Genomic DNA, 27531 nt, shown 5'->3' with positions numbered 1-27531 from the left:
CACACTGGCTGTTTCCAGTCTTTTATGCTAAGCTTGCTAATCAGTTGTTGGTTCTAGCTTCATATTTCATGATTTGTCATGAGATGTGAGAGTGGAATCAAACATGTCATTTAACTTTTTAAGTGTAGTAAGTGTACTGCATCAATCATGCTTCCCCTACAGTTTTTTATTTGTTGTAGCAAGGGGGAAAAAAATAGTGAAACAGCTGTCTGCCTGAGTCTCTGTGAATTTGTCACATAGGAATCAATATAGTTTCGTCTCGGAGTGGCATTTGTCATTGGGCCTTTTTTAATTAGACTCTCAGGCTTGATTTTGTAAAAAAAACATGCTGATTTGTAAAAGTATATGTTGTCCTGTCAGTGCAAATTCACACAGCTTTTTTTTTTTTTTTTTTAATTTAGCTTAGGCATAAAGTTCATGGTAAACGAAACCATTCACAGCTGCATCTCTAAATCTCTTAAGTCAGCATTCATGGAGGGAGATGTTGAGAGGCCATTTTGCAAACTGCAGCTTCTGGCCAAATCTCAATTGGCAGCAGCTGTTTGTCATAGCACACTGCACGCTCACGAGACTGGACACTACATCACATCCCGCTTCGCCTTTGCCTCCCTCTCAGATCTACTTCATGTGTTCGACTGAAATCTGCTCGCCACGTGACGGGCCCTGTGTCGAGGGATGCTTCGGCCAGTAACGGTGAGGAGAATGAGCACTCTGTCCTCAAATCGCCCACCACACCCTCATGGGCTCAGGAGGATCACATGAAAACACCCATGAACGAGCCTCATTACAACAGTCCTCTCTGAAAGCAGCCTGAGAGCCGGTCGTGGCTGCAGTTCCATATGACAGCAGGACAATGATTTAGTAATGAGGAGAGTTTTGAATTATTTATTAAGACTGATCCATTTCCTGTTTTTCAGTTACGAAATGGAAGAAGCATGAAGTTGGTGGGAACGAGGATGATCTGGTACGCAGTTCTGTTGTTTGTCTACTTTTGATGGATATTTTACTTGTAAAAATACAACAAAGTTAAGTTTCCTTTGTGACCATATCTCCTCCTTTTCAGGCCTCAGACATCTCTCGCTCACCACCAATAAAAGCTCTTAAAGGACACTTTAGTGTTTAGAGAGTGTGTGTATGTGTGTCTGTTCCAAAGCTTGCAGCCGCTTGCTTTTACAGCAGGAAGTGGCACTCCATCAAAAGGTGGGAGGCAGCATTGTTTACATGAACATTTGGCCCTTGTGGACTCAGCCTGGCTTGCTTTATAGGTTTACAGCAATAAAAGTGTAAACGTTTGAGCAAGATAACAAGGTTTTAGATTTAACCAGGGGGAGATGACAGACAAGATATCAGTGTTTGAAAGAGAACAGAATATTTCTATCCAAACAACCACAGAGACATGGCCAGATTAACTTAGTTGAGGGGTCCTGAGACAAAAATGAGTAGCTGTGCCCCATTAACCACCACTGCAGTGTATGCGGTATGAGAGATTAACAGAGCCGGAGGGTGACCGTGGTGATTTAATGACATTAAGTTAGGATTATGCACTGTGTAAGCACAAAATCAGATGACATTGGGTCTCCCTTCAAGGCAAGGCCTCAGAATCAGGTAGCCAGACCCACCGTAAAGGCTCCTTTTATGGCATCCCCCCCCCCCCCAAAAAAAAAAAAAAAAAAATACACTTAATCAAATAACCGCTTGCCACACAGGACAGTGAATCTGGGGCAGTTGCCAACTTTGGCTAGCAGTCCAGCCATGTCTCACGAATTTATAGTGCACACCACCCAAACAGTCTGCACATTTTATAGGTTCAAAACACAAGCATCAGACACAGCGATGAGAAACTCAGCACTAACGCATCAGAGTGTTTCTGAAGCCATGAGCCCACTGACAGGCAGTTCTGATGGACTACGCTGCTTATAACCACCAGACCGATAGCACACAGGCTGAAAAAGGGGAAATCCACCAACCAGCACTTGTTGAGTTTGTTCAAAACATGAAGCGTAAAGACAGAAAGTTGTAGTTTGTTCATGGATTAAGAGAGATTAGTTCTTGGCTGGGAGCGGTAACTTCCTGAAATCACAGAAGCCACAACTTGTCGTTTTTACACTTTGATTTTTGTACCAATTAACTGAGGTACAGTGTGTTCACGCGTGAGCTTTAGAGGTGCTGGCTGGTGTATTTTGCCATCTTTGGAAAACCAGGCCGTTTGCCCCTATGAACAGTCTTCATGCTAAGCTAAGAGTACCACCTCCTGACTGTCTCATATTTGATGAATACACGAGTTGTATCGATCTGCTCAACTATCATGCAGCAAGTGAATAAGCATACTTCTCAAAAACGTTGAACCATTGCTTTAAATATACCTCTGTCAAAGCAGAAATCAACTAAATATTTATTAGGAGGAACCATAACACAAGAGAGAAAAAACGGAGGTGTTTATGTAATCCTGGCACAGTCAAACAAGCAGCATTGAGAGAGCATGGAGGGGCTCACCCATTTAAATCCCTGCAAGTCAAGAGGGACAATTTCAAACTCGGCTTTGGCTCCTATTATACAGCAAATTGCTTTTTGAAGTCTTTGCCTCTAATGGTAGCCTTTGACCACTGGGTGTCATCCAAGCAATAAAAATGCCTGAGGAACACACTCCATGCTGCATGACTCACAGCTGGGCTTGTGTGAAGACCTTGGCCTGTGTATTGGTTGTGTAATGAGTTAGGAATGAAATCTTCTCGAGCTGGACTTCATGATTAAGCCCACCCTCAGCTATTCTGTCCACCATTAACACAGCAGAGGTTAAAAAACTCCGCTGCGTTATTGCGTAAAAATCTGTGTTTTGAAATTGCGCACAAGCAGGTGAAGAGGAGCGCTCGATTTAAAGGCTGGGGCACATAATGTAGAGTACGGCGGTCTCTCAGGGCCATAACACACACGCACACACACACACACACACACGCACACACACACATACGCACACATGCATTCACACACCTCCCCTCAGTGAAATGTATGGAAGCACTGCGGCACGCTGCGTGTCTTTGCAGGCTGCACGGCTGCCTGCTTCAGCGTTCAGACGGAGAGCGGAAGATAGGAGGAGGGGAATGACTACAGCAAGGGAGTAGGAGGAGGAGGAGGAGGAGGAGGGAGGACGATTTCCTTTCTGAAACACACGCTACAAGATCGCACCGGGAAAACGGAGAGAGGAAAGAAAATAATAGGCGAGAGAGAGCCGGGGACAAGGAAACACCGCAGCCCCTCCATCCGCTCCGTGCTTTTTTTCGGTTTTTGTGTTGGAGTGGTGAAACCGTCTTTTCGCTTCGCGCAGACTTGCGGACGAACATGGGGGGAAGAAAGAGCTCCTGACGAGGATTGACTTTCAGTGAACCTCTGCTCTGTGCTGCAAGTCTGTGGCTAATAGACAGGAGAGGAAAAAGGCGACAGGGAAGACATGTTTGAGGGGTTTTTCGCCTTGTGGTTGCGGTAGGATGTTGATGTTGTGCTCTTAAAACAGACGGAAGAAGACAAAAAGGGGGGAAATAACGAGGGCAGATGGGAATTGGTCGGTAGGTTATGATCAGGAGCCGCTGTTTTGATCGGTGTTTATTTAATTGGTTTGTTATGATCTGAAATAACGTAGGCCTCTTAGGCAGCCCCGCAGTAAATAAATACACGGTCAGCAAACAGGGGCTACATAGCTGGAAATTAACCCGACAAAGCCGCTTATATTTAAGGGACGTTTTTATTCCCGAGCCGCTGTTTTGTAGTAAGGGGAAAGCGCTTTTTAGGGGAAATTTCCTCATCTGGGAGCCAAAACATTTCTAGATACATCAACTCTTCAGGGGTTGGGGGGCATACAAAGGCCCAGCAGAAACACATTAAAGGCTACTTGGCAGCATTAAAAGACTTTATACTGCAAAGAAAATCGCCCACAGGCGGGCTGTAAGCACGAAGGCGCACAGTAGGTGTCTGCTCCCCACAGTTTAGCTCAAGACGGGACATAAGAAGATTTTTAAATGTTAATGTCGACCGACGTTGCATCCATCATGCTGCCTGTGTCCCGGGGTCTCATGGACCGGGATAGAGAGCTGGACACCATGGCCGGTGTGCATCCCAGCGCGGGCGGCGCTCCTGCGGTTGTCCGCGGCATGAAGCGCGGAGACCCGGAGCCCGACGGACAGACAGCGGCGGCTCTGGTGGACTCCGCCGGGGCGGAGTGCAAGCGTCCCCGGATCGACGGCTCAGGGGGGATCGGCGAGGTTGGTCAGGTGAGGAGGAGGAGGGGGGGGGGCTCTTTTGTCCAAATACAGTAATGCAGGCACGACCACCCAAGCGTGGTGCCAGGATCTGTGGGTGTTTTGATGCACGCTGACGTGATTTCAGTGCATTTGTCGTACAAATACCGTTTTTTTTTATTGTTGGGGTCTGTTCATTTCCTAAGTCGTTGCAGTTAGAGCTGCAGTGGAAGGGCCCCCAGCAGCCCACCATAGACTCAGTCCAGTACCAGCACTGCAGGAAACACCACCACATTTCACAGCTGTGAATGACTCTACGTGCTGCTAATTCAGTTTTAAAGGGGGTTGTAATAGTAGACTAACCCACGGTGTGGCCTGCATGGCTACAATACAGCACTGTGGCTGTAGACATGTACTCAAGGTCTAAGGAGGAACTGCAGGTGATTTATTTTTACTAAAAGGCAATCCACTGGGTTGTTTCAAAAATCCAAGAGCATCTTGTGTTTTCTGGGTGTCTGTAAAGCCTGGACAGACACCCAGCAGAGGGCGGGGAATGTAAACAAACTTGACCTTTATTATGCAAAAATAAAACCCATTGCCATGTGGCCTAATGGTGTGAACAACATTTGGTTTAGAACAGAGACTGATGCCACTGTTTGCGTGTGTGATCTTTGGGGGGAGGGCAGACAGGAGGGGTATTTGAGGTAGACGCCTCAGACCTCCAGCTTTGTTTGGGGGGCAGGGGGAGGCAATCACCCCATACCTAATCAGTGCAGTGACCCCAACACTCACACTCCTGCTTGTATCTTCTGTAGTGTTTGGCCTCTCATTCTGTGCTTGAACCAGCAAATGTGATGGACTCTCTTAACCTCTTCTCTTTCAATGCCAGTGGAATCAATTTGCTGTTGTCCCCCCCCCCCCCCCCCCCAGCGATCCAAAATTGGTTGAATATTTCTTAATAGAGTCACAGGAGGCCAAGAGGATGCTCTGGACATCATTATGTTGTATTACGTGGGGTGAAGCACTCCGTTGGAAGACAGAAAGCTATTTCTCCGCCATTGAAAGCACCAGTAATGGAGGTGAAGTGGCCTGTTTGCTCCTGTTTGGAAAAACTAAATGGCTGGCTTTACATCGTCATGCTGTCCATGAGTGCTGACAGACAGGCTTGGGAACGTAATGCACTTAAAAACAGATGAGTGGAAGAGTGTGTGTGTGTGTGTGTGTTTGTGTTGGGGAGAGAGAAGGGCAGATCAATACCTTCAGCCCCTAAAATGTATTGAACGTGAGCTGGCTGGACAGTCCGGAAATGAGAGTGGGAGAGTTGCCCCCCCCCCCTCAGTTGGTGCAGGAACAGATTTGCCCTATCACTGGCAGTAAAGAGGCTTTGTTTCCAGCTAATGGGATCACATCTCATACTGGAGGGGGCATTATAACCACACTGATCCTGAGATCCTTATCTAGGGGAGAGGGTTTATACAGCACACATGTGCATACACACATGCATACGTTAGCGCTGGGGCTGTGCGATATGCTCATATATTTCGGGTGCTGATAGACGTCTGTCCTCTCTGTTGTTAATTGTGTTGTATCGTAAATCACACTCGTATTTCAATATTTTTAGTCATTCACATTCTTCCATAAGGCATCAAATTTGCATGAAGACAACACAAACAATTAAAAATGGAGTCAGAAAATGGCCTCTGCACTGGGTCATTTTATATGGACAATTTGTACATCGAATTTAAAGAAAGTGTGGTACATCATGATGTGTAACATTAGCTTGTTATGAAATGACATGTCTGGATATGAGATTTTGGTCATATCACACAGCCCTGATTTGTATGATGCAGATGAAGATTATAATGTGGGAAATTGTGCAGAGCTGCAACAAATAGTCGTTTAGTCGATGGATGGAAAAATAACGGTTTTTAGAATTGACTGTTTAAGTGAAATTTTTAAAAAAATTGCATTTTTTGCCTCTGAAACATGAAGATTTCCTGCCTTTCTCTCTTTTATCTCCTTGTGTGTTGAATGTCTTTGGGTTCTGGACTGTTTATTTGACAACATAAGAAATTTGAAGATGTCACTTTGGGCTTTAAGGGACTGAGATGGACATTTTATAGCCTAAATGAGTAATCGGGAAAATAGTCAAAGCGTGGCCTGCAACAGACCGAGCGAGCCTTGTTTTTAGCCAAGCAGATAGCTGGAAATGCCTTGTGCTGTGTCCCCAATGTATTTAGAAATTTGGTGAATATGGCTGATGTGGCATTATAAAAAGATTTTTCAACAAATGTCAATCATCACAACCTAGAGAGGTCCTTGAGCATCCAGTCATAAATGTGCACATGAGATACTAAGCAGTAGTTTGTGACATTAACTGTGGACAGATTCACAGACGTGCACACACATGACAAAATGCATGTGTCCTGCAGGCATTTAATGATCACTGGTTGCAGCCCTGTATTTGTGTATCATGACTCCATAAACTATACTGTGTGCTCATTTGTAAGCTCAGCTGTGAGGTTTAAAACCTTAAAAAAAAAGAAAAAAAATCAGCCATATACTCTATTTTTCCACTGAGGTCTGTGCCTCACATATCCAACTATTGCCCTCTGAATCCCACTGAGTTTATATAAAACTGTGACGTATTTCCATTCTCCAGACTCGGTGACACCATTTATATTATAGAAGCTATTTGGGTTGAGTGACATTCAATTTTCCTACTTTTAAATCGGAGTACTTGGCTTTCAAAGAAACATCTATAAAAATGCACACAAGCACTTCTGTAAAGCTAATCTTCAGAGGAGGGTAAAGGATGGAAAATATTACAGCAAACAGTACCCTGGCTGCCATAAAGCACCCTGTCTCCTCCCCTCCATCCTGCATGGGTTTTTTTTTAAGAAGCCATTTATTGGCAGCATCAAGGTAGGAGTTGAACTCTGACCTGTAACTGAAGCCAACACAAGGGGTCGTACATGCGGTAAAGTGTAACCCATTTGCACCACTTCAGCCCAATAGTGACATTTTTCCCATTTGGCCGTTGACACTGCCGTTTTTCCTCATTAGGGTTTGAAGTCGTCACAGTGCGAGGGTGGAAATGCTCCATCAAGTCAAATCTGCAAAGTTTTAGCTGAGCAGCAATGCATGTATGAATCAGTGCAGCATGCGGTACACGACTGGATGCTCAGCTAACGGGGGGGAATAAAGCTCGCTGAGAGCATTCAGCAACACGAGTTCAAATGTTCATAGAAATGAGCTGCTGACCTGCTGCTCATCCAACAGTATGGATTTTAAATGAGTATCAACTTACTAAACAGACCACCAGCTAGATCGCCCCCAACAATAAAACAGGACAACAGATTTTGGGTTCATTTTGCATTCCAGTGCTGCTTCAGGGAAGTCCTGCAGGATGGACAGGGGATTCATAACAACACCCCGCATCTCCTGCCCAGATTTTGGGAAACGTTGAGAGGTGGTTGTCTGCTTCGATATCCATCGTGCTGCTGAGCAGCCAATGTTGTGTTGTCACTCCGCGCAGGAACCAGGGCTCTCTCTAACCTAATAAGGTCTTGCCTGGGGTGACAGCACAGAGGAGAAATGACTTGACTCGGACGCTAATGTAGGTGGATCACCCCTCTGTACTTTCATCTCAGCCCTGCCACTGAAATAGAATGAAAACATCAGCAAGAAAAATGGATTCTTTCTGCAAGTTCAGAATATTTATTTAGTTTTTGGGCCTCTGTTTTTTTTTTTTGTGATAAATCGCCGCAAACGGTCTGTTGGCTGAATTATGTTTGAGAGACCAGCAGAGAGAAGCCGGCGTACTGTGGTGCTCCACTCTGAGGCAGATTTGATGTGCTTAAATTGTAGTTATCCTCACATATCGATTGCAGTTAAGTGATCTGTAACTCTTCCAGTATTTGTTTTGGGGATTTAGATGTGGTTTTTAATTATATATTTACTCATGTTTATTTAGAACTGATGATTCAGGCTCATTGTTACTTTGAAGTAGTGGTGCAAAGAATATATTATATCAGAATAGTGTCCATACAATGTAAAATAAAATAATCCATTATTAACTCCACAGCGGTAAAATTTGCAGTGTCACAGCAGCAGAGGGGACAGTGCAACAGTAAGAGGCATCAGTGGTAAAGCAAGAAAAACAGTCATCGAAATGTAATTAAAAAAACACAGAACATTATTAAAACTGAATTATTAAAAATCTTCAGCCATGTTGGTAACTGGTTGTTGAAATATTTTGTCAAGCACAAATGCCCAAAATGAGCCTTTTCTATTCTCTCCAATGCAATTTTTTTTTCCGTACACGAAAGATAAATTGAACATATTTTGCTTTCGTGCTTTTGATCAGAGAACTGTTCCCTTGGTAATTGTGATGGATGTTTTCCACCATTTTCTGACATTTCTTAGACTAAACGATACATTTATTAACCAAGAAAATACTCTGCAGATGGATAGTAATTATTAGCAGCAGCTGCAGACATAATTCACATAAAAGCGCTTGAGATTATGTAGAAATATGGACATTATGACATAGTTTGACCAGGTGTTTCCAGGGCCCCGGTTCAATTGCCTGTTTGATAAACAACTCTTTCATAATCAGTTTTAATGAATCCCTGCTAAAATGTCAGAACTGAACAGCTGGCCAAAAATATCTCCCAAAAATGAGCATCAGCGTTGATCGTAAGTCCAGTGTGAGGCTCCAGTTTCGGTGGAAAGATGTTGAAATAATGATGTCTAGTAATCATGATGGCCGATAACGTTTGTGCAGTTAATATTTACATGCAAATTCTAATGTTCCCAAATCAGATGGGAATTAAATTGGGGGGGATAAAAATCTTGTGATGGAGATCAGTGCAGTGGATTACGTTGCATGCGATTTGCTGACTGATACTGCTATTATTATTATTGTTATTATTTATTATTATAATGTGCCAGAGCCGTCGAGGACGCCTCCAAAGTCCACTTTCACAGCCGCCAGCACCCTCCTGATAAAGCATGTGTAGGTTTACTGTGGAAAGTCGGAGGGGTGTGAAGTACATCGAGGGAAAATAAACTTCAGATCATCTGGCCGACTGTTTGGAGGCTTAGCACATAAGTGCTCTGTGGATGAAATGGATTCACGTCCTCCTGAGTGTGTGGAGTGCCCTGCTTTGCAGTTAGGTAGGATGACTCTCGGAGCAGTGATATGTAGTTCCTCCTCTGCTCCTCCTCTGAAGAGCAGCAGTCCCAAGGCACGATAGGAATAGACACGAGTCTTGTGACCAAATTAGACACCGCACACACCCGCTAAACAATCACACACACACCTACCACCTGTAGTTTCTGGAGAGGGAGTAGCAGGGTTCATGTGTAGAAGGGATTACTGTCGCCTTGTGAAAAGATGGTGTGAAGGAGAAACTTGGGATGCAACTGAGCTTCTCATCCCTCCCTTGTTTTCAGATTTCATTATTACAGGGTCTGCCCCCCCCCCCCCCGAGCTTATCTCTCCTCACCCCTCCTCCTCTCTTCGCCATCTGTTGACTTCAAGTCATTTTGTTACTTTCTCCTGATTGCTCACCCGGTCTTCCCCTGCAGTCTCTTCTCTTGTTCTACCTCCCCCGCCCTGAAAACCACCACCATCACCGCCCCCAGCCAAGAATCAGCTGTGCTTCATTTGTCACCAACAACAAAAAAAGCCCCAAAAAGGTCGAACTGTGATTAACTCGCTGCGTTAAGTGCAAGATCTTTTTGTTTGTCGTGCACTGCGGTGCTGAGAGCGAGACTCGAGCAGCCTTCCCTCTCTCATTCCTCCCAGTTCCTTAAGGAAATTAAGCACATGACTCGGCTCATGTATGAGTCATTGTCTTTGCTCCCTCCATCTCTGTTTTTTTCATTGCTGTCCATTTCCGGTTGTATTTCCAGCTCTGGTTCCTCCCTCAGCCTCTCTCAAATATGAAAACCAGATGTGTGCCTTTTAACAACACCTCCCCCTTCACTTTGACACGGCGTACTGCCTCTTGCGTCTTTTTTTGTCTCCTGTTTTTGGTTTTGTTTGGATTCCTTTCTGCTCCATACCTTCAGTGCGTCGAGTTTAGAGTTTGGCCTCGCTGTAAAATAAGGTTTATGCTTTATTCATGTTATTCAAGCCTCTAAGAGGTGATTCATTATTTAGAGCTTCTACCTCCCAAAGCCAGTTCACTAAGTACATTTTTGGCTCTGAGATAGACTCACACAAACTGTAGTTTTCGATCGCAAAGACATTCCCCCTGCCTACACCACCACCTCCCCCCCCCCCTCTTTCCTCCCCTGCCAAGCCTCTTGCATTTTGAAACATTGTGCTCGGTTTTTAGTGAAATGCCCCATGAGGTCCAGAGTTAGATGGCTACAGTATTAATCAGGCGAACTCAAGCTGTGAAGCGCACGGAGCAAAGTGTTCCCCTTGGGGACAGAGCAGATGAGGGACATTGGTTCCAGATGAAAGGAAGATGGAGGGGGGGAACAGAGAGAGGAGGGAGGAGCTGAGTTGTTTTCTAATCTAGTGATATGAAGCCAGAGACAGGCAAATCTGTTTTCCCCCTTCAAAGCGAGTTGTAATTGCTATGAAAATCTCCCTTTTTAATGGAATGCATTAGCATAAAAGCTGGAACACAGTGTTATGAGTACAAATAAAGTGAGTTACAAACTATTTTAGGGAGTGGGGATGTGATTTCTGTTTAATATTTGCCTCCAAACAAAATGAGTTTCTTTCTAATGCGTCTTGTTTAACTGTAATTACTCACCAGATGTTTGATGTATCCGTCTTTGCTTTCTGCTGCCAGAGCGTTGAGAGGAATGTGTTGGAGGTTGCATCGGGGCTCATGATGCCATTTCACACCAATGGGCTTCATGCTCGCTGACACTCCTGACCCATTTATGATTTAAGAGCCGTGGTGACACTCGTTCTTTCTGCCCGTCTTTCATCTCCTGCTCGCATGATCTCACTCGCCCCCGTAATCACGTCCTTACAAGCAGACAAAAGATCCGCTGGGTGGAAAACTCTGGAGGAGATAGCAGGAGTGTGTCACCGCCGGAGTTAATTTGATTAGGAGTCAGTAACACCGCAGAGCTGTGAAGTCAAATATGGAGAGATCACAGGAACCAAGTGAATACATGAACGCGGATTCCCAACTTCTTGTCTTGCTTTGCCGGTAACTGACTGTGTATCCTAAAATCTGCTCTCCTGTCTTTCAGAACAACGACCCTTTGACCCTTGGTTACCATGGCTACCCATCTCATAGTCAGGTAAGGACCTCAATTTCATCTCAGACCAGCAAAAAAATCGCGTTTTATAACATTCCACCATCCTCCCTTCTAATGTTTCTGTCCCATCTGGATGCTGTATTCATGTAGCATTAATGTGGCTCAGTGACGCGCTGCGAACCACAAGGTGGGGGTGTGGATTATAATTTATCAGTCGTGTAGAAGAAAACATGCCTCCATGCCCGTCACTCTTCTAGTCTTACCCTCCCACCTCTGTTGTCAACAATCAGCAGCATTATTAATCACCTTTGAACTTTTACATTGAACGCATCTTTTCTTTTGGAGCTGCTAAACATGCAGATATTCAGGTCGATTTGTCGTCAAACAAACACCGGGACACACTCCACTGTAAGGAAACAACTGTGTTAAATACTGTGTGTGTGTGTGTGAGAATGTGTGCGCAAGGCTGCAATCTGTTTACTTGTGTTTGTATTAGCCTGGTGATTGTGTTATTAGACTGCTCAGTTTATGTGGTTAATCCTTAGATCATCCTCTGTTCATCCACTCATCCTCTCATGCTCTGCCCATAATCCGCTCATCCCTCGCTCCCTGTGATGCCCAGCAACCTCTGGCTGCTTATCTGCACTTTATCTGTCTTAAGCCTTCACTTGTACACTCTTAATTGCTTCAGTATGGGTGTTTTTTTTTCTTTTCCTGGTTTTCTGTTGCACTGTTTAGCAGATATTGCAGAAGCCAATTAGGCAGTTTTCGTTTCACTGTAAGAGGCTTCGAACCATTTCCTTCTTAATGATAACATCTAAGGAATAATCATATTAAAGTTGGAGTGCTAAAGTGTTACCTTGTGCGAGTAATCTCTCGTTGGGATGTAAGAAAGTCAAGGACTACTTGGGGGACTCGGAAGTGTGAGCTGGCCTCTGACCAGCAAACAAAAGGCAGAGAGGAAGAAAACAATGGTGGGCAGCAGAAGCTCCCACAGCACCGAGGTGCTAAACTGTCAACAGCAGTGCGAGAATGATGCCATCAAAGGCTCCTGAAAGGAAGAGCCTGGAGAGCAGCCGCAGAGGCCCGATGTGTGAAGAGAGAGACGAGCTCTTTTTCAGACATGAGCCCCTTTTACGCAGAGATCCTGCAATGCTGCTGTAAGGAAGACCTGTCATTACGTGGCTTTGCTTTTTTGCACTGAACCAAACAACGCTGGCGTGAAGCAGCAGTTCAGATAGCGTGCCGATGTTCTCCGAGCAAAAGAGCCGTGCCTGCTGGTTGATCTCGCGCTCCCGGACCTTGTTATCTCCCTCGTCTGCAGACATTTTTGGTTGCTGTCCTGCTCTTTTGAGTTATCTGCTAACTGCTGCTAGCTGCTTTTTAAATCCCCTGGCGGTGGCTCGCACACATTAATGCATCATGGAAACGTCACACTTCAGTCCTGTCCTGCCCAAATCATCACAGATGATGATTCGGCTCTGTTACTGTCTCCGCTGCCAGCTCAAAGGCAGAACAACATATTCTGCAGATGTATACAATATATACAGTATAAATTATGTATGCAGTATAGTGTATATATACTGTACAGGTGATGATGCAGTGATGGTTTTTTTCAAATATGACAGCTAAGGGAAAAGCCACACGGCTCATGCGATATTTGTCATTTGGCACTGCACCACTGAGGTCTAGTTAAAGACCATCCTGGGCTGTGAAATGACGCTTGTCACCGCTTCTCACACTAACAAATGTTTTCATCTGTTTCAGCATTTATTAGAATAGAAAATTCTGTCAGTAAAATATAAGATTTTGCTGCATGTTTTCTCATGTCCAACACCATCAAACGCAGTTAAAATGACAGAAGGAAATAACATTTACTCTTTTGCCTCTGACTACATGGAGAGAGAAATGAATCAAAACGTTTTTTACAGGCTGAGCTGAAAAGAATCTCCAGAGCAAGTTAAAATTGTCTTATTAGCAGTTTTTTGTGCTTTATCAAAGTTATTTAATTTTTTCTGGGCATAAGGAGCTAACGACAAATGAATTAAATTTAAGAAGGCGGAATAAGGTGCATGTTGGCCTCTCTGTGCACATGCTCACATCAAACCCCACTATAGCTGGCATTTCAGTATTAATAATTAATTATGTAGATTCTGTAAGTGGCACTCTAGTAGTTATAGTAGTTTTCATTGTCACTGGTGGAGTCTGCTTTTCCCATGCAAGATATAAATTGCCTACCCACGCATCAGGGACTCATGGGAAACGAGGCATGCCTCTATTGGATGTCGTGCTTCAGACAAATACTGGTGTATGAGTTCAGTATTAGCACAGTGGAAGATATTGTTGACCATCTTTTTTTTTAAAAGATAATGTGATGAAGCTTGTCAGCCCAAGGATTGTTTGGTTTTGCTGTAAAGAGATTCGCAAGCCGTTCTTCTGTTGCCGGTCTGATAGAGTAGCTGCTCATGGCATGTTTTCCTGTCCCCAGTCGACGATACATGTGACATTTAATGTATCTGTGGGAAATATCTGGCTCTTTGGCTGATCAGCGCTCCACTGTGTTCTCCAGCTTGTTGCTAACTCTGACTGTCTGTGGTTTGGTGCTGTGCAGGTAATGTACTGTATGTTTTTTTTGAGAGCTTTTTGGCTGAAAACAGCTGTGTTATGCTGCTGGAAATGAGGTTGATAGGAGCAGCGAGGAGGAGCGAACCAAGAAGAGTGAAGTTGCAGGCTTTAAAACCAAAGCAATGTGCTGAAAGATGTTAAAATAAAGCTGAGGGGAATTGTAGAGGTGGTTTATAATTATCTGTGGGTTTGTCAATATGAGCGATCCCTTTCAGTATTCAGCCTTGAGCTGTGTTGGAGGTGTTATGAAAATGTTATTAGGTTCGAGTGCAGTCGTGACTTTTGCAGAAAAGTGAGCTGGGCGTGTGTTCAAACATGAGACAAACATAAAATATTGCCAGCACATTTATGTAACAAGGTGCACGTCTGAAAGGGGCTAGAAAGAGAGAAGGAACGTCTTCACTTCCTCTCCCAGTGGTGCCAGCAGCCCCAGTTAACTCACCTACATGGAGAAAGAGAACAGGAGAGAGAGAGAGAGAGAGAGAGAGAGATAGAGAGAGAGAGAGAGAGAGAGAGAGAGAGAAGGGAGGGACTGCGACATGAGAGGGAAGCAGAGGGGAGGGGAAAGTTTGCAGGTGTGACAGAGGCAGAGAAGTAGGAGGGGGGAGGCGTCGGGCTATCTGGGTGAGAGAGGAGGAGGAGGACTGGAGAAGAGACAGAAGAGATGAGCAGGCAAGGGCACAGCAGCAAAACAGAAGGCTGGGGGTAGAGGGAAAGGAAGAAGTGAGTGGGAGAGGGAAAGAAAAGAGTGAGTGGGAGACGGAGTTACAGAGAGAGAGAGAGAGAGAGAGAGAGGGAGAGAGGGAGAGAGAGAGGGGGTAAAGAAAAGAAAGAAAGAAAGCGAGGGAGAGTGACAGGGACAGAGGCCAGCAGAGGAGGAGGAGGAGGAGGAGGAGGAGGTGGAAGAGGGGAGGGTGTGGGGGGGTGGGGGGAGCTATTGGCATGGCAGACAGAGCGAGCGGGGGCAGAGAGAGGGAGATTTTGAATCTGTGAGACAGACAAGAGAGACTGAGCTGGTGAGGTGACACAGGCTCGGAGAGAGGGAGAGAGCGAGGCAGCGTGAGAGGAGGAACGGAGAGAGAGAGAGAGAGAGAGAGAGAGGAGAGAGAGGAGAGAGGAGCGACGACAGTGTGAGTTGTTGCACAGAATACGATGATGGGACTGTACTATCCTTCCGTGTTGTCGGTGAGTGTTTATCTCGATATCTTTTCATATCCTCCTCTGTGTACGCGTCTGCTGTATCTCCTCGCCAAGGCTCGGGCTGCACTGTACATGAAACGGCGTCGGAGCGGGGCAGCGCTGTCATTGAGCATGAAATGTTAATTAACTACTAACAGATGAGGACTCTACTTGACCCCTTTACTAGAGTGGTCCGGTCAGGGCATTTCAGACTCTCGTTAGGACTCATCAGCCAGTCGCTGTGAGGGATATAAACACTGGAACTCGTGTAGTAGGCGTAGATGACAGCGAGATACGGGCTGCAGATTGTATCGCCACAATTATGATTCGCTACGGTGAAACGCACGAGCAGCGATGTATTATTTGCACGCCGTTGTTGTGGCATCTGTTCTCCTGCCCAGAGCTAGAAGCGCACGCAATCTGAACATCAAGAGCCGCCACTGCCAGAAACTGTTCTCTGCCATGTATTATGTATGCTCAGAAGAATCCATGTGAACATACAGTACAGCGTGTTAGTCTGTGCAGCTGGGTGTAGCAGTTGAGCAGTAAAGTCTTTAGATATTTCTGAGCCAAAGAGTGGAAACAGTGAAGGAATTAGGGGGAGGAGAGGTAAGTGAAAAAGTCTTTCTTCTTTATTGCCCCTGCAGCTGTCTCTGTACATCGCTCAAGCCCGTGAGTGAAAGGGACAGGTGTCCCCAGAACAGTTGTCTCTGTCTTTTTTTTTTTTCTTTTCTTTTCTTACTCTCTCTTTCTTTCTCTTCCTCGCTTCTCCCTTCTGCATCTCTTCTATTCAGCTAACAACACCTCCTCACTGTAATTTCTGTGTCACACATTTCACAAACACACAGAAGCTCAAGCACACAGTGGGCTGCAAAGTTGGTGCATGAGGTGTCACGTTCATATCATTTCATTTGGTGTGAGTCAGACTGTGTGTGTGTGTGTGTGTGTGTGTGTTTGTGTTTTTCTTCCTGTCTTTTCTCGCGTGTGTTCTTCTCTTTCAGCTGTACCTTGGATTCCTGCTCTCTTTACTGTTTGACCTCTTTTCTCCCTCCTCTTGCTCTCCCTGGGGCCCTGGCAGCTGTTATCTCAATGTTTTCCTCCAAGAGCCCCTGGAAGAGGGGGATGGGTTGGAGAAGAGAGAGAGGGATTGGGAGTAGGAGAATAGAAAATTGATTTTTAAGGTGATGGGACACCCTCTGGCAGTTACCAGGGAAGCCCGTGGATGAGGGAGAGAAATTATGCAGAGACGGACAAACGAGAGGAGCTGAAAGAGATGGAGAGCAAAACGGGGATTTGACAATATTGTAGGTCAACTGGAGGGAGCTAGTTTGCTCAGTGACGCAATTTCAGACTGTGGAGCTGACTTTGCAGTTGTGTGTGTGTGTGTGTGTGTGTGTGTGTGTGTGTGTGTGTGTGTGTGTGTGTGTGTGTGTGTGTGTGTGTCCAGAGTTGCCCATGATGGGGGTCATTTATGAGCTCTTTTGTAGTCTTACTTTATACTAATATTTTTGGCCCTGGCTGCAGGAGAGTTTGAGAGTAGCAGATTGAGTGCAAAAGGCTGAAATATTTTCTCAAGCCCCACCTAAGCGTATGCCCTGAAGCGAGGGAGAGACGCCTATCTGCCTCAAAACTGCGCGCACACACAGACACACACACTGCCACGCTTGCATAAAGTGAAAACGGGTCAGGAGGTTTCAACTCCTCCACCTCCCACCCTCCCCAGATCTTGTTATTGATTCTCTGCAGGGTTAACAATGATGGTCGTTAAATGATCCCAATGAAGCCGTGTTGCCGTGGCAACTTGCATGAGTCATTCATTTTGTGCAGATTGTTAGATGATTCGAGGCTCGAGGAAAGCGTCGTCGGGAGAGCCATGTGAGGTAAACACCTTTTGCGCTACACCTCCAAAAAAAAAAAAAAGGAAAAAAAATAAACCAAATAAATAATAAATGAAAGAAATACAGAAAAGCTGGGGTTGCTGTAACGGTTATGCCTCTTTAGCAGCTATTTGCATCTCTAATGGCTCTAAAAGCGCTTGCTGTGAGGCATCTGCGTGGCTTTTTAAAAGAACCTGCCTTTGAAATGGATAGGGGTTGCCCTCGCTGACTCTTTGGATGGTGCGGTTGACAGTGACAACACTGTCCTACGGCTGGCTTGTGGACATTTTTAAAAGCACACTTCACAACCAGACGAGTGTGTTTTATTATTGTCTTGAGCTCTCAACAAGATATACTTGTTTCATGGCCATAGCTAATGTATTGGAAGAGGCGTGCCCATGTTGGGTAAATACACCTCTGTTTGCTAGTTTGTGTGTTCACCTGCGTGTGTGTTTGTCTGGGTTGGCGTGTGTGTTTTTAATGAGGAATAAGTGTGGACAAATAATGTCATCGTCTTTTTGTTTCGGAGTGTTTACCTTTCATAACGTGCCGCAGTAGAGCCGAGCGGACCGTTGACAGTGGAGACGTGACACGGAAAGTCAGTCATCATGTTGGTATCTCCTGCACACATGTATTAAGAAGGGAAGTCTCCCAGAAATGGTGAGCGAGAAGAAGGGGAATCATATGTGAGACCCTACAAGGAAACGGGTTGGGAGGGGTTTGTTTGACAAGCAGACATGTTACCCTATAAGGAGATGGAGAAGAGTGCGGGAGGAGGGGCCACAGGCATCGCTGATATCCTGTTGCTATGAAGCAAATGGGCTTGATTGACATGCGTGGGGGCGGGACGTATGCAAGGGTCCCGTCTGGATTTTATGAAGCGTAAAGAAGCGAAGCACACAGCAGAGAGAGTGGGAGGAAAGGAAGAACAGCAGCAAGAGGAGCGGAGAGGAAGAGCAAGAGGGGGAGGAGGAAGAGTGATGGAGGAGGAGGAGGAGGAGGAGGAGGAGGGGTTGATGTGGGATGGAATAATTTAACAAGAGGGTGTCTCCTGGCTCATCGGTATGCCACACACATGCCGTAAACGTTTCTCCAGCTGTTAGCAGCTAGGGTAACATCAGCGTGGAGTCCTGAGCCAAGATCTGAGCTGAGCACAACTTCCCCAGTTAAAGCCATTATTGAGCCAAAATGTGAGCCGCTGCTAACAGCACGAATCACATTTTCCATCGTCAAGTTTGCTGAATTAGGCTATAGACTAATGGCTGGAGGCCCGAGAAAGAAAGGTACTGAAATGTCATTATTCATGTGAAATGACCCAGTGATGCCCTAGTTAGCTCTTAGCCATGTTCCTCCTCTCCTTTCCTCGCTTCTCCTCTCTCCTCTCCTCTCCTCTCCTCTCCTCTCCTCTCCTCTCCTCTCCTCTCCTCCTCCCCTCCCATAGCGTAGTGAGACTGCTGCAGACGGGCACATTTTATAACATGCCTCCTCAGACACACTTGCTGCTGCTAACTGACCCGAAAGTAAGCCAGCTACAGCTACCGCTCTGAGTCACTGGCTTGCCTGGCCAACGCATACACGTACACAACCCTTAATGCCTAACGCCTTAACGCCAGGGGAGCGGATGCACACACACGCTGACATGCACACAACATGTACACAAACAAACCATGCACAAGCCCGAGTGCAAATGTGCAGCTTACAGTTTGACTGGGCAGCCTTTCTCTTCCAGTCGACCAAGAATGGCCTCCCTCCTCTTGTCTTTGTGTTCCTCCTCTCCTCCTGCTATCTGTGTGCATTTATTCAGTAGGTGCTTTTATCCTGATGCGAAGCACAAAGGCCACTCGCAGTCGGCAAAAGGCCCATAACTTGACGCTTTGAGAGGGAGGGAAAAAAAGCAGCACGCAGGCACACACTATTTTTGTAGATACCGGGCTATCAGGTAGAGAGAGGGCTGTTGAGATGCGGCTAAAATGGATCTCCTCTGAAAAGGCCAATCGTCGAACACAAATACAAGGTTGTTTTTGGCTCGTATTCCCGCTTCTATTTTGGTCTGGCAGAAGGAGCAGCAACAGCCGGGGTTGTCCATTCTCCAGCTAGGCTGAAGTCTGTTTCTGTGCATGAGTAACAACAATGAGGATGTTATGATTGATAGGGATATTATCTGATAAGTGGTATAGACTGGGGAAATAACGTACCGTGTTGCAGCCAAGATATCAAAACCTCAAGTCCTGAGAGTGCATTATTAAAATCCAAGGCACTATCGTTCTGTTTGAGTTGCATCACGTCTTGTCAAGTTCAAGACTGACTCATCTGTAGTTGAGTGAGTTGTGTCATGAGTCATCAGTGTTGGGACTCGAGTGCGACAGCACTGGAGCCGTGTTGAGTGTTTTAATGTAGAGTAGGAGGGTAGTTTTCCCAACAAATTTTAGTGAACAAAATTCTCTGCACCAACCTTTATGCAAGGGGGATCCCAGAGTAAGGTTTCCCAGGGTTTCCTCAAATGTTTTCTGTCCGTCGTTCTTGCTTATTGATCTGCTTCCAGGCTTGTTGTCCCATGGAAAGCAATTAATTTTGCAGCAAGTAGCTTGCATAATACACATGATAGCTTTTAAGTGAGACTAACGTCTAAAGTCATGCCAGTGGTTCTGTAAGGTTGTACTTAAGCTGCCAGTTCTCCATCAGGAAAGTTTGTTGGATGGTTGAATAGAAGATCTGACTTTCACAACTAAGCTGTACTTGAAAGTCTCCCTTAAAATCTTGTTTTTCATTTGTTTTATACAGCTATTTCCATACTTTCATACGTAAACAGTGTCATGTCAGTTCAGCTATAAACACCATGGCTTTCCACTGAAGCCGCACGACGTGTCGTCTTAACTGCCTCTCTTCGAGCATAACCCGACCTTTTGGCACAGCTGAGCTGAGCTAAACACTGTAGTTTGTAGCAGTTGCAGTTTAGCGGACTTGCCACTTTGGTTTAGCCTGTTATCATGCTAATCGTTGCTAATTGACACAAATACAGCGTACGGTGGATGGGAATGGCAGTAGTTTTTCAGGTTTTCCTCATATGCAAACTAGTGATGGACAGACAGACATCATCATCCACAGAGCAGTGCTGCCACTGTATGGTTTTATTTATTTTCATTTTCTATTCATAACAAGCTGATAGAGGCTAGAACTACAGTAGACCTATAGGGACAATTTTACCCCATTGCTGCAAAATGTTGCAGTGTATTGTCCTCATCCTACTTTCCCTGTTTCACCACTCGACCCAACCTCGGGTGATCAACTTTCCCTTTCTTGCAAGACACAGGAGCGGGTCTAGTTTCTCTATTTCTGTCTGTCATCCAGGTTAACTCTTACCTGGTGACCCAGAATGACTCCACCTGCGATCATTTTTACCTCCGGAAATGCCATTAATCTAGGAAGGGCTGATGCAAGGCGAAGCCATCCAGTGTCTCATTTAGCATATAATGTGTTTTGTCTCCTGCAGTTAAAAGCCTGATCTAAACTGACTAATTTCCTTGTGTTCGCTCCCCTTTTCTGTCTCTCTGAATCGAGCAAACATAATGAATTCAGGATGTCTCATCAGAGGATTTCAGCTCATGTTCACATTATTACCATCAGTGATGTAACCGTGTGGATCTTTCTTTTTCTTTTTTTTGGAACGACAAAGAGGAAGCTCTTCACATATTAACGATTTTCTGGTCTATTTTAAAGCTTTTCTTTCATTAATTAGAGCATAAAATTACAGTTGCTATTTGCAGAAAGCACACTGAAAGGATGGATGCAGTAATGTATGGAAATACCTTGAAATCAATATCTGTCCAATACAGCCCATTCTGTATGCTATTAAATGCCAGTTCTTTATGCTGAAAATGACAAATGACTGACATTTTGCAGCCCTAGATGTATATTTGCTTACATATTGATATTATATAATCCAAACAATCACAGAGCATAATGGCTGTAACAGTCTGTGCAAATAACGAGCATTGAACATTTTCTGAAAACCAAGGTAGAAGACGGTTGTGCTGCAGCATGAAACCAAGGCAGGACAGGAAGGCGAGGGTGTGAGGGATGCTATCACTTAGTGAAAATCTTAATTTGGATGCTTGTGGACGAGATTGGAAGAGGTTCATACAGCTGCAGGGCTTTAAAGAGCGGACACAGCTGCTATTTGAAAATGTGAATGAAGTTAAACTTGGACGCCGTGGTCAGTAATCTGGCGGCTGTAGCGCTCGAGTGTGAGGCACTGAAGATGGAGAACGCGGTTTCTATTCTGGCCAAGGTGCAGCCTCTTCACCTGACAAGAGAGCAGCAGCAGAGACCGTTCAGGGATTTCTGTAGGAAAAGGAGGACGTGCGCAGTGAAGACGATGGCAGCGCTGTTTGAGATTAATGATGAACACACATTAACCGTTTGCTATGAGGGAGAGGAGGATGAGATGCTGAAATCAGGCAGACCAGTGCTGCTGTCAGTAAAGGTTGAGTTCAAAGCGTTCTCTTAAAGCATCCGATACTGTTTCCTTTTGCTCTTACAGCAGGAGAAACGGAGGAGTAGCCATCAGGTTAAAGCGGTTTGTGATGGCAGGAGGGGTTGGTCATTAATTTAGCGTTTGTGCCACTGCTGCACTGTGGTTGAGCTGCTCAGAGCCATTCATTTACAGTCCTAGAAGGAAAACACCTGAAAATATTTCAGATTCTAATTAAATGTGTGATCATTTCGTGCTGGGCTGACATGTATCCGTTTTATTTATTGTTCCAGTTTCTGTTAGTAATATTATTGAAGTCTGAATATAGAAAACCTCGTGTTTACTTTCCTTTTCAAAGAGGGAATATGATTTGTAGTAATGGCTTCATGAAGTTAAGCTCGGATTGTTGCATAAATAAGGGATTTGAGAAAGTCAACAAACACATATGACTCATTCATTTGATTTGAATGTTTATGCCTTCGGTCCCATTGATTGTGTGGATTTGTTGAGTATTGACAAGATTAATTTATAGAAAAAAGCCAGAGTCCGGATGAATAAAGACACTTTCAAAGCAAAGATCTAATTAATTCCATGTTTATTGTTTCCATACTGGTCCCAGCAGCAATTTGCTAAAATATGTCTGACCTCTCTACCTGCAAAAAGCTGATCATAGGGAGTCATTTTGAAGCTTTTGAATATTCTGTGTCACGCAGAAAGTCCCGTTGTCTGTCCTGTAGCCGTGTTCCTTACCAGACAGAGTCTCCCTCTCACTGTCAACTCGCGGCAGCTCTGCTGTATGTGATCCATGTCGACCGTGTGCATCCCCAGGTTTGTCACTGAGTCGAGGGGCCCGGCTACCCTGTCACAGGTGTGACGCTGGGAAAGGTCAAAAGCTGGGAGACAGATGGCATGCACACACACACACACACACACACACACACACACTCATACATACACACCCTCCCACACACTTTTAACACTCCCAAAGGGACAGAGATCTATTGTGCAACTCAGATGGGCATCACTGCAGCCTGTCACTCACACAAACACACACACACACACACACCACACAAATACACACACACACACGGAGAATGTAGCCAAGCAGATGTCTTGGAAGCATGCAGTCTCTTTAGTGGTGATATCCATTTTGGTGGTGGAAAAACAGGACTAAATATTACTTTTACAAATGAATTATTATTATTGCTGCCTGCTTCTAGCGCTACTACTATTGCTACTGCTGATAATAATATTAATGATAATGATGATTAGAAGTAGGAGAATGGGAAGATGAACAAGAACAAGGACAGTTTTTGTTTTTATAACCAACTCACTACAATAATGAAGCTGTATTTGCGTTTTAAACTTGTTTTACAATCATTTTCTTCTATGCTCTGAATTTATTTTTGGGTGTCTATGATAGTTGTTTACCATTTCCTCTTTCTGGAAAGGGATTATTATTATTATTATTATTATTATTATTATTATTATTATTATTATTATGTTGGGTTTTCTGCTTCTTCAGCTCCTATTTTCTGTCTTAAAGTCTGTCACTGTGTCTCTGTCTCGATGAGGGTCAGGGCCAGGGACAGTGATGGATGGACGAGCATTCTTGCCCCCACAGGATGAACTGCAATGACGAAGTCCTAGGCAGACAAAATAGGATTTTTTTTAATTAACAAGCTGCACACATGGCTGTTACACAAAAAGTGAACACATGCAGCACGTTTACAATAATGTGCAGTGAAAATAGTAATAAATATCTCGTAGGTTTCCACATTCTTTAAGCTGTTATTAACTGATTGCAAATCTGTTTTTAGAGCTTAAGTACTTTCAATACTGTGGAAAGTGTAATTAACTGAGTAATCATATCAATTTAAACATGTGGTATCAATATTTTTGACAACCTTAATGGCCACATACAAAAATGACATTCTCATCTCCTCAGCTGTACTATAGTTTGCTAATTAGCTTAGTTTGCGAATTTAAGTTTAGCATACTAACACACTTAAATAATGGTGAATGCTGTGAATGTTTTACCCACTAAACAACATCAGCATGTTAGCATTGTCACTGTGCGCATGTTAGCATGCTGGTGTTAGCATATAGCTCAATAGTGTAATGTAAGAGTATAGCCTCATAGAGCTGAGTCAATGAACAAATGTTAATAGATGAATAAAAAATGACTTTCTCAGGCTGTTACAGATCGAGTTTGCCATCCTGTGCAGTTGTATTAGCGAGTTATGAACAGATCTAAAAGACAGTGATGTTTGGTTTATCTTTCGTAGCTATGGATCAGAGGCAGGCCATGCCTCTTCTACCAGTCATCACCTTTTATCGTCCACCGCCCCCCCCGCTCTCCTGTCCTTGCTGTCTCCCGCCGCCTTCTAACTATTACCATTTAGGGTATCCATGCCCCACTGCCAACAGCAAGGAATGTGTGTGTGTGTGTGCGTGTGTGTGTTGTGTTGCTGCCTGTGTCATGTTTGTGTTTCACCATGTGTTTGCGGGTGCCTGTATTGCCCTCCTACGCGCTCTAATGTCGATAACGTTCGGTCATTTTCTGGGGGTAATAATATCCACAAAGTTACTTGGGCAGGCTTCCTTACCAACAGTTGGTCTTTGTGTGAGCGTTTAGGTGTGTGGGTGTTTGCGTGTCAAAGGTGGTTTGTGTGCAGAGGCGTTTGTGAGTGTGTGTGCAGGCGTTAGACACTCACCATTGTACAACACTCTGAGCATGGAGGCATCTGACCCTCAATAATAGATGTGGCCGCAGTGAATATTTAATGGGGGGGGGGGGGGGTCGATGTGTGTGCGTGCATGTACACACACACACACACACATACATGGGGAAATGGAAATATAATATCCATGCCTGTATGACTTTTAGGCTGAAGCTCTTGGGAAAGTGGTCTCTGTGTGGTCGGGTGATGCTCTCAGTAAAAGATACTGTGGAAGTTCGCCAGGCGGCTACTTTAGCTTTCACTCCCTCCTCACCCTTGTCTCTCTTTCTTCCAACAGAGTTCTCAGGATAGTGCTGGCGGTCAGGAGGGACTCGTACCACCACCTTTCTCTGCTTTCCCTCCACCTCCACCACCACCCCCCCAGAACGGCCTGGCCCTGGATTACGGGGGCAGTCTGTATGCAGCGGGAGCCGTCCAGGGCCCCGTGGAAGCCGGCGGAGCGGCGAACAGTGCCGCCAACGCTGCCAACAACCTCAGTGCTCAAGTGAGTGCCAGCCTCTTCCTCTGTGTGCAGCCCACATCAGGTCTTTGCCTTGAGAGGCTGCCGAGAGCGTGGAGGAATATGTGTTAGAGAATAAAAAAAATAATTATAGTAAGTCACTGGGATGCACCAATGTGACTTTCTTCTCACGATACTAATTCTGCTAACCAGAATCAGGGTACTGGCCGATGCCACTGACAGATCTGATTGTCCTGTCTTCACAGATTAAAAATCTGTAACCCTCTTTGTGCAGGACTGATTAAGATCTCCTCCAAAGTCACATGAAGCTGTTGCATCATTCAGTCTCAGAGAGCGACTTGCTTCAACACGCCCCCTTCACAAATTCAAAACATGCATTTTTACCCAAGACTGGTTCAGAGCCATGCGAACGTTAGCTTAACGCTAGCTCAGAGGGGCTTCAGCAGAGGTCTAAAGGAACAGGACACTAACACTTACCAACACTGTGAACTACGAGCTGACTAGCTAGCTCTAGCTGCTGATGGCCGATTACTGTATTTACACTCTGTTGCCAGTTTATTAGGTTCACCTAGCGAATGCAGTCTAATGCAGCAGTCCTGCTATAAATCCTCTCTTCAGGAAGGTTACAATGAAAATGCTGGAGAGTGCTGTTGATTCAACTTTAGGATCAATTTGGAGACCGCAGGTTGGTGCTGTGGAGGTGTGTCATGTCATACTGACAGGTGTTTCTATTATTTTTTTTCCAGCCCATTTATATCAGCGAGCTAAATGACAGAAACACCTCTCAGCATTTTAAGGTGATTTAATTAATTGGCTGCTATTTTAATGAGAGGTTGAGAGTCGATAGGACGTTGCACAAACAATCGTTATTGGTGGAACTTGGCTCTGATATTGGCCGATGGCATTAAAGTCAAGATAATGTCATTGTGTACCTGAGCTAAATTCTGTTCCAATGAAAGTTAACTTTATATAAGAAGCTTTGTTCGTAAATTCTGAGCAGGATAATGTTGCTAGCATCTTCAGTCTAATTACTTAATAATGCTATCTCTGTTTTGCTAATGTAATGCTGGTTACTATTAGCATTAACTATAAACTTGATCGTCGCAGTGACCACTTAACAGTATCAGCTTTAGTGAGCTGGAAGTCCGCTTTGAAGTCGAGTGACGTAAAACAGTTGCATCCAGTGTGCCGCTCGCTGTTACTCACATATGTCGTCCTTTGTTGTTATCTTGATGATCAAATGATGATCCAGCAAAGTCTGTTTTATTCCACCACTTGCTTCGCCCCCTCTGGCTTTTTCCTGCTTCAAACTATCGTACAGCCGCCTTTAAAAATCCAGGATTGGTAAACCTCAGATTATAATAATCTGTCCATTATTTTAGTCACTTTTCAAGCAAAATGCTAAATATTTTCTGGTATTAGCCTCTTAAATGAGTGTATTTTTCATCATTTTATATTGAGCAGTTGGACAAAACCAGTAATTAGAAGACGTTAATTGGTTTCTTTGGGAAACTGTGTGGGCATTTCTGACATTTTCTAAACCAAAATATCTAGGAAATAACTGGTAGATGAATAATGAAAATATGTTTTGGTAATCTGATGGTACATTCTGTCTAAACCCAATCATTCTTTTAGTTTTTCCCTCCCATCACCTCCTGTGTTTCTCTTCCTTTCCTCCCCGTCCGTCTGTCCCAGCAGTCAGATGGGTCCTCCCAGATTGATGGTCAGTCAGGGGTTGGCTCAGGAGGAGGAGGAGGTGGAGGGACCGCCGGGGTTGACACAGACGACAAGGGGACACCCAAACGGCTCCACGTGTCCAACATCCCCTTCCGCTTCCGAGACCCCGACCTACGGCAGATGTTCGGGGTAAGTGGACCGGATTATTCCCCCCTTCTCACTTTGCACCACTTTGCATCACTTTGTCATAATGACTCAGAAGAACCAGTCCAGTGACGTCAGCACTGAAGCCTCTAATTTCTTTTTTATCATTTATTTCCTCGCCAGAAGTGGGATTTTTTTTGTGATGAAAATAAGCTCCTGTCATATCTGTTTCAGCTCAAAGGAATCCGTTTTTGTCCTATTTGACTAAAAAAAAAAAAAAAAAAGCAGAACTTACACTTGGTATGCCATCTTGCAGAAAGGTTATTTGAAGTTAGGTGTAAAAATCTGGCCTTGTGCTCGGCTTTTTTTGTGAGAGGAACGTCTCTAAAATGCGATGCAGAGAAAAGAGCAGAGGAAGATGTGATGGAAGGGAAGAGGAGCAGAGCTGGCTCAGTGCCAGCCAATCATGGCTGAACAGTGCTGACACCCTGTGGCAAGATGCAGTACACGACTTACAAGATGTTCAGCCTCTTCATTCTCTCCCTCTTTCTCCTTTTCAGCAATTTGGCAAAATCCTCGACGTCGAGATCATTTTCAATGAGAGGGGATCCAAGGTAGGAAGCTGGAAACAGCAAGAATTTTCTAAAATTTGTTAACATAAATGAGCTCAGCAAAAGCTTAACAGCTATTTTCAGCCCTCCGTCACGCTCCCCCTCCCTTTCTCTTCCCATTCTTCCCTCTCCTCTGCTTGCAGGGCTTCGGTTTTGTAACATTCGAGGCGAGTGCAGATGCTGAGAGGGCCAGAGAGAAGCTTCATGGTACGCTGGTGGAAGGACGTAAAATCGAGGTAACTCACCACCCTCGCCCTCCCCCCCCCTTTTTTTAC

General features: G+C 44.8%; 1 protein-coding gene across 4 annotated transcripts in view; it reads left to right on the top strand.

Annotated features, from left to right (window-relative positions):
* The first annotated feature begins 2999 nt into the window (after positions 1–2999).
* rbfox2 (RNA binding fox-1 homolog 2) overlaps positions 3000–27531 on the top strand; it is a 37760-nt gene continuing 13228 nt past the window's right edge. Inside the window, exons 1-6 of one of the 4 annotated variants that reach the window (XM_076728233.1) lie at positions 3000–4262; positions 11460–11510; positions 24642–24848; positions 26523–26690; positions 27206–27259; positions 27400–27492. In XM_076728233.1, the coding sequence (XP_076584348.1) occupies positions 4011–4262; positions 11460–11510; positions 24642–24848; positions 26523–26690; positions 27206–27259; positions 27400–27492 (825 nt within the window). In that variant the 5' untranslated portion in view covers positions 3000–4010. Of the gene's footprint in view, positions 4263–11459; positions 11511–14645; positions 15279–24641; positions 24849–26519; positions 26691–27205; positions 27260–27399; positions 27493–27531 lie in introns of those variants that run through there. The other 3 variants (XM_076728232.1, XM_076728234.1, XM_076728235.1) reach the window with 3 other exon arrangements.

The sequence above is a fragment of the Chaetodon auriga genome, chromosome 4, assembly GCF_051107435.1.
Source record: "Chaetodon auriga isolate fChaAug3 chromosome 4, fChaAug3.hap1, whole genome shotgun sequence".
NCBI classification, from domain to species: domain Eukaryota; kingdom Metazoa; phylum Chordata; class Actinopteri; order Chaetodontiformes; family Chaetodontidae; genus Chaetodon; species Chaetodon auriga.
Note: the sequence above shows the minus strand (reverse complement) of the source record. Positions and strands in the feature narration are given on the sequence as shown.